We start from the raw sequence: 7,500 nt of genomic DNA, 5'->3' as shown, positions 1-7,500 counted from the left end.
TTAGATTATTTCGTTCACACTCATTCATATTTCAGGCGTCGGTTACACCATTTCATACACTCCCATCGATTCAACGATTTAATTCACTCCCATCGATTCAACGATTTCATTCACTCCCATCCATACCCCAGGCGTGGGTTAGATTATTTCATTCACTCCCATCCATACCCCAGGCGTCGGTTACACCATTTCATACACTCCCATCTTTGGCATGGTTTCATTCGCTCCCATCCATATTCCAGGGGTCGGTTACTGCGCCGTGCTGGTGGCCTACTTCGTCAGCTTCTACTACAACGTGATCATCGCCTGGTCCATCCACTTCGTCTACGCCTCCTTCAGCTACGAGTTGCCGTGGACCTCCTGCAACCACACCTGGAACACGGCCAACTGCTGGGATGGAATTACCTCGCTGGAACCACGACCCAATATCTCCAACCTTATGTCGCCCTCGGAGGAGTACTTCAAGTGAGAGAGAGAGAGAGAGAGAGAGAGAGAGAGAGAGAGAGAGAGAGAGAGAGAGAGAGAGAGAGCGGAGTTTATTTCATGCAATCTCTTTCCTATTTCTTGATCTACCCATTCCATTATTATTTAGTGGAAAATAGAGTTAGGATGATGGTGATTATGATGATGGTGGTGGTGGTGGTGGTGGTGGTGATGATGATTATGATGATGATGACATAATACAGTATATGATGATGATAATGATGTTGAGGGCGGTGATAGTGATGATCATGATGATAGAGATGATAATGATGATGATGACGGATGATAACTAGACAGCACTCAGAGAGCACATACCTCCGCCAATGCCAGTGCCAATAAAAAGGATTCGGATCCGTGGAGATATTGGGTGGAATACATAGGAGCCGGATCCGTCCCCAAATTTAATCACTTGTTCCTCTCTGTATTTCTCTTCCACATAATTTTATTGAAATTCATTGAAAACTTTTGGAGATATTACACACAGGATCCAGACACTGATCCGGATCCGCCCCAAAATTTAATCAATTCTTTCTTGGCCCATGGCTCACCCTTCCACAAAATTTCATTGAAATTCACAGAGAACTTTTGGAGATATCATCTGGACAAACAAACAGACAGACAGGCAAACATAGGTCAGTACATAACCTCCTCCAGCTTCGTTGGCGGAGGTAATAATAATGATGATGATATATATATGATAATGATGATGATGATGGTGATTATTGTTATCATTATTGTTAATCAGTGACATTACAACGTCATAAATACTGTAATGTTATTATGGTGAATTAATAGGTTTATTAACACAGCGCTTTCAAGTATCTCGTAACTACCTCTCTCTCTCTCTCTCTCTCTCTCTCTCTCTGCAGTATCTATCTACTGTATACCTCAAAATCTGTGTGTCTTTGATCAATTATCTCATCTGTCTGTCTATCTATCTACCTATCTATCAGTTTACCTTCCATTTAACTAGCCATCTATTAATCTATCTACCTGTCTGTCTTTCCTTAGGTATGTATAAGTCAGTACCTGTCTATCTATTCATCCATCCATCCATCCATCTACCTATCTATCTATCACTCTATCTATCTCCCCTGCAGTTACGTGGTGCTACAGATGCATGGTAGTGATGGGTTTGATGACCTTGGCCTGCCACAGCTGGGTCTGGTCGCGTGTGGATTCATCACATACATTATCCTCTACCTCTCTCTCTTCAAAGGGGTCAAATCATCAGGTAAACATGCTCCTGGTGTGGTGTGCTGTGCTGTGGTGTAATGTGGTGTGGTGTGGCGTGACGCAAGTGTGTGATGGCGGTGATGTAGAGTGATAAGAGTGTGAGGCTTGCGTGTGAATTGATTTTACTCTAACTTGGGCTAAAATTGCCACATTTCTATCATGAATGCTGAGTCGTAGCAATCGGTTAACACTAGAATATGGTGCTAGTCACGAATAAGTGCTGTGAAAATGAAGTACAGCCACAGCACTGTCTTTTTCTGCCACTGAGCTACGTGAATGAGGCTATGAAAGGAAAATGAATCAAGTTGAGAGGAAAGACATGCGTTGCTTGGCACAATTGTTATGCTGCTGTGTTATTAATATGGTGATGTGTCAGGTGTTAAGTGTTATGAGTGAGGTGGTGTGATGTGGTGTGTGAGGTGGTGGTGTGTGACGTGTGTGAGGTGGTGTATGAGGTGGTGTGTGATGTGGTGTGTGAGGTGGTGTATGAGATGGTGTGTGATGTGGTGTGTGATGTGTGTGAGGTGGTTTTTGATGTGGTGTGTGATGTGGTGGTGTGTGATGTGGTGTGGTGATGCGACAGGAATGGTGTTACAGAAGATGGTTTGGTGTAACAGGAAAGGTGATGTGGTGTGATGTGGTATGGCATGTGATAATGGTGATATGTGATGATGGTGTGGTGTGTGTTGCTGGTATTGTGGTGTTGATGTTGATGTATTCCGTTGATATGGTGTGATGTGACAGGCATGATGTTACAGAAGATGGTATGATGTAACAGGAAAGGTGATGTGATGTGATGTGATATGGTAGGTGATAATGGTGATGGTGGTGTGGTATGTGATAATGCTGATAGGTGATGGTGATGTGGTATGTGATGATGTTTTATGGTAGGTAATAATGGTGCTATGTGATGGTGGTGTGGTATGTGATGGTGGTGTGGTATGTGATGGTGGTGTGGTATGTGATGGTGGTGTTGTGGTGTTACAGGTAAAGTGGTGTGGGTGACTGCAACGATGCCCTACGTGATCCTTACCTTGCTGCTAATTAGAGGGGCATTGTTACCTGGAGCTGCTGATGGCCTCCTCTACTACATCAAGCCATCGATTTCCGCCCTATCTAAGCCTCAGGTAACCCATCTAATTAGCAGGTAACGCAGGTAACTCTCAAAGCCAAAGGTAACGCGTTCTTATATCGCCAGGTAATTCAGGTGACTCGGGTATACAGGTAACTTACACACACACACACACACACACACACACTGGAATTTTCAGGTAGATTATCTCTTATACTTACAGGTAACTCTCTCTCTCTTTCTCTCTCTCTCTCTCTCTCTCTCACACACACACGTCTTTTAACACATCACGTCCTTTGCATCTGAACACAAACGGGTCTTGCCTTCTGCTCTCCCTTTCAATCATTTTCCTTTGCAAGACAGCATTTTAGGCTCTTTTGTCTCTATCTTGCATAAAAATAATAATAATAATAATAATAAAAAAGAATGATTGCAAATTGATAGAAATGGAGGTATCAGCACATGACTCAGGGTGTGAATCTTTATGTTAATGTAGTATCTTTATCAAATGTTTATGGTCTCTCTCTCTCTCTCTCTCTCTCTCTCTCTCTGCTTACGTATATGCCTACCTAGCGTCTTATCTACGTTCAGTACTTCCACTGTCCACTTCTTTATCTATCAGTCAATCTATCTATCTCCCCTTGTATCTATATGTCTATCTATCTCTATCAATCTGTCTATCTACAGGTGTTCTCCGTAATTGCTTGCTTTGGCGTGCACCTGTCCTACTCCTCCAACAACCATTTTATCTGTCTATCTATCGGTCAATCTATCTATCAATCTATCTGTCTACTATATCTATCTCTACAGGTGTGGTACGAGGCAGCGGTGCAGGTGTTCTTCTCGGTGGGTGCAGGTTTCGGGATACACCTGTCCTACGCCTTCTACAACCATTTTGTCTCTCTATATGTCTATCTATCTATCTACACATCTATCTATCTCTACAGGTGTGGTACGAGGCAGCGGTGCAGGTGTTCTTCTCGGTGGGTGCGGGCTTTGGGGTACACCTGTCCTACGCCTCATACAACCACTTCAACAACAACTGCTACCGGGACTGCCTCATCACCAGCCTGGTCAACGCCTTCACCAGCTTCTACTCCGGCCTCGTCATCTTCACCTACCTCGGCTACATGGCGTTTAAGCAGAAGACGCATATCAGCACCGTGGCCACTGATGGTGAGGTGGGCAGGGGGAGGGAGAAGGGATGGAGGGAGAGAGGGAGGGGAGGGGAGAGAGATGGGGGGAGGGAAATGGAAGAAAAGAAGAGAGACTTTCTTGGTGTTTAAGAAGATCAGCACCGTGGCCACTGATGGTGAGGCGGGTAGGGGGAGGGAGAAGGGATGGAGGAAGGAGGTGTAATATGCATAGATAACACAATGACATGTATTTATTTATTTATTTATTTATTTATTTATGCATATAGATACATAGATACAAATTATAGACGGATATAGAGTACTGATGAAGAAATATTTATATGTAACAGAATAGCAAAATAAATTGATAAACAGGTAGATTCAGAAGCAGTTGTTAATCAATTGAAAAACTTAAACTGTCCACTCACCTGTCCATCCATCCCTCCACAGGTCCGGGTCTTGTGTTCCAGGTGTACCCGGAAGCAGTGGCCACGCTACCTGGGTCTCAATTCTGGTCCTGCCTCTTCTTCCTCATGCTTATTGCCCTTGGTCTGGACTCAGGGGTGCGTACCAAAGGGCAGGAACGGGGCAAGGGCTGCAGTATACCATCATCATCATCATCATTATCATTATCATCATCATCATTATCATTATTGTCATTCTGGTTATCATTGCATTCATTATATACAATATCATCATCATCATCATCACCATCATTATCATTATTGTCATTCTAGTTATCATTACATTCATTATATACAATATCATCATCATCTTCATCACCATCATTATTATTATTGTCATTGTTGTTATCATTACATTCATTATACACATCATCATCATCACATACACTATCATCATCACTTTCAGTCATCACATCACCATCAATACCGTCATCACAATACTCACCATTTCACACCTACAAGCCTTCAGACACCCGTCGATACACGTACACAATCGGTCCTTTACTCGGGGAATTACCTTTTATATTACAGTCGTGTGACCCTCAAGAGATTTTATCCTTCCTTACTGAAACCTCGAGATGATGGAGGTTAAAAAGATGCCATGAAACCCCTTGGGAGGTTTTGCCGTGTGGTTTCTTCGTGGTAATAGTAGAAACCTTAAACTAGTACATCCCCGCTATGCCCAGGTAATTCTGTACACCTTAAGAATGGTTCCAGATTGTCGTAAGATCGAAAACAGTCGCTACGAACTTCCTGACAAAATCGCAGCTGCTGTGATCTTGCCACACGTAATCTTATTTAACTTACAAGTGGCCTCGTCGCCTAAGAGAGAGCGCCGGAATGAAGGGGTTAGTCTAGGAACTGTTTGCTTGTGATGGTGGCGTGGGCTGGGGAGAAGGCACCTTGATGGCAGAAGACAGGGGCCGCATTCTCGTCTGTCACCTCTTCCAGACCGATTTATTTTGCTTATTACACCTTATTACCGATTTCCGTGTTATATAAATTCTTCCACTATCGCCATACTCTGCATAAATAACGTACTAAAAGAGATTAATAAGCCATATCCAAAAATAAAACGCTAAGGAAGAGGTATTAGGGAGCTTCCTCACGGGTTAGGGTGACATGGAGGCGATTTGTCTGCGGTCACCCCTCCCAGGATTAAGGCGTCTGGCTGTAGATAGATAGTAAAGATAGATAGACATTACCTAATTACACCTTCCACAATTCTCACACTTTCACACTTTTCACACTACTTACAATCCCCATGGCGTTACTCACACTTGCTCCTATGCACACCACCTTCCATACTTCCTCATTTCACTCTACATGACTCATCCTACCCACATTATTCACCATCACCACACTACCCACATATTTTCCACACTACTCACACTACCCACATATTTTTTCCACGCTGCTCACACTACCCACATATATTCCACACTACTCACACTACCCACATAATTTCCACACTACTCATACTACTCATTTTCCACACTACTCACACTACCCACATAATTTCCACACTACTCATACTACTCATTTTCCACACTACTCACACTACCCACATAATTTTCACACTACTCATACTACTCATTTTCCACACTACTCACACTACCCACATAATTTCCACACTACTCATACTACTCATTTTCCACACTACTCACACTACCCACATAATTTCCACACTACTCATACTACTCATTTTCCACACTACTCACACTACCCACATAATTTCCACACTACTCATACTACCCACATATTTTCAACACTGCTCACACTACCCACATAATTTCCACACTACTCATACTACCCACATATTTTCAACACTGCTCACACTACCCACATAATTTCCACACTACTCATACTACCCACATATTTTCGACACTGCTCACACTGCTCATATTTTCCACATTACTCATACTATCCATATTTTCCACACTATTCACACTACTCTCATATTTTCCACACTACTCACCCTACTTCCTTACACTTAACCCTGCCTATACTACTACTCACACTTGCCGCCACGTGAAGGCCTCTCACACCACCACCTACTCACACTATTCAGTCAATACACACTACTCACACTATAACGCCAACAACCTCACCACTACTCACACTGACCCCATCACTACTCACACTAACCCCACCACTACCCACACTAACCCCACCACTACCCACACTAACCCCACCACTACTCACACTGACCCCACCACTACTCACACTGACCCCACCACTACTCACACTGACCCCACCACTACTCACACTAACCCCACCACTACTCACACTAACCCTACCACTACTCACACTAACCTCACCACTACTCACACTAACCCCACCACTACTCACACTACCACCACTACTCACACTAACCCCACCACTACTCACACTAACCCCACCACTACTCACACTAACCCCACCACTACTCACACTAACCCCACCACTACTCACACTACCACCACTACTCACACTAACCCCACCACTACTCACACTAACCCCACCACTACTCACACTAACCTCACCACTACTCACACTACCACCACTACTCACACTAACCCCACCACTACTCACACTAACCTCACCACTACTCACACTAACCCCACCACTACTCACACTAACCCCACCACTACTCACACTAACCCCACCATCACTCACACTAACCCCACCATCACTCACATTAACCCCACCACTACTCACACTAACCCCACCATCACTCACACTAACCCCACCACTACTCACACTAACCCCACCACTACTCACACTAACCCCACCATCACTCACACTAACCCCACTACTACTCACACTACTCACACTAACCCCACCATCACTCACACTAACCCCACCACTACCCACACTACTCACACTAACCCCACCACTACTCACACTAACCCCACCATCACTCACACTAACCCCACCATCACTCACACTAACCCCACCACTACCCACACTACTCACACTAACCTCACCACTACTCACACTAACCCCACCACTACCCACACTACTCACACTAACCCCACCATCACTCACACTAACCCCACTACTACCCACACTAACCCCACCACTACCCACACTACTCACACTAACCCCACCATCACTCACACTAACC

General features: G+C 44.2%; 1 protein-coding gene across 1 annotated transcript in view; it reads left to right on the top strand.

The window, feature by feature from the left end:
- The window catches only part of LOC145400479 (sodium-dependent dopamine transporter-like), a 101,921-nt gene that overhangs the window by 89,279 nt on the left and 5,142 nt on the right, over positions 1 to 7,500 (top strand). The window contains exons 4-8 of the mRNA XM_080273004.1: positions 243 to 465; positions 1,584 to 1,717; positions 2,707 to 2,846; positions 3,739 to 3,967; positions 4,378 to 4,490. Of these exons, the coding sequence (XP_080129130.1) occupies positions 243 to 465; positions 1,584 to 1,717; positions 2,707 to 2,846; positions 3,739 to 3,967; positions 4,378 to 4,490 (839 nt within the window). The remainder of the gene's footprint in view (positions 1 to 242; positions 466 to 1,583; positions 1,718 to 2,706; positions 2,847 to 3,738; positions 3,968 to 4,377; positions 4,491 to 7,500) is intronic.

This window comes from Coenobita brevimanus, chromosome 52 (assembly GCF_032717465.1).
Source record: "Coenobita brevimanus isolate Jiangsu-jjx chromosome 52, ASM3271746v2, whole genome shotgun sequence".
NCBI lineage: Eukaryota > Metazoa > Arthropoda > Malacostraca > Decapoda > Coenobitidae > Coenobita > Coenobita brevimanus.
The sequence above is the reverse complement of the archived record's forward strand: the minus strand, read 5'-3'. Positions and strand labels throughout refer to the sequence as shown.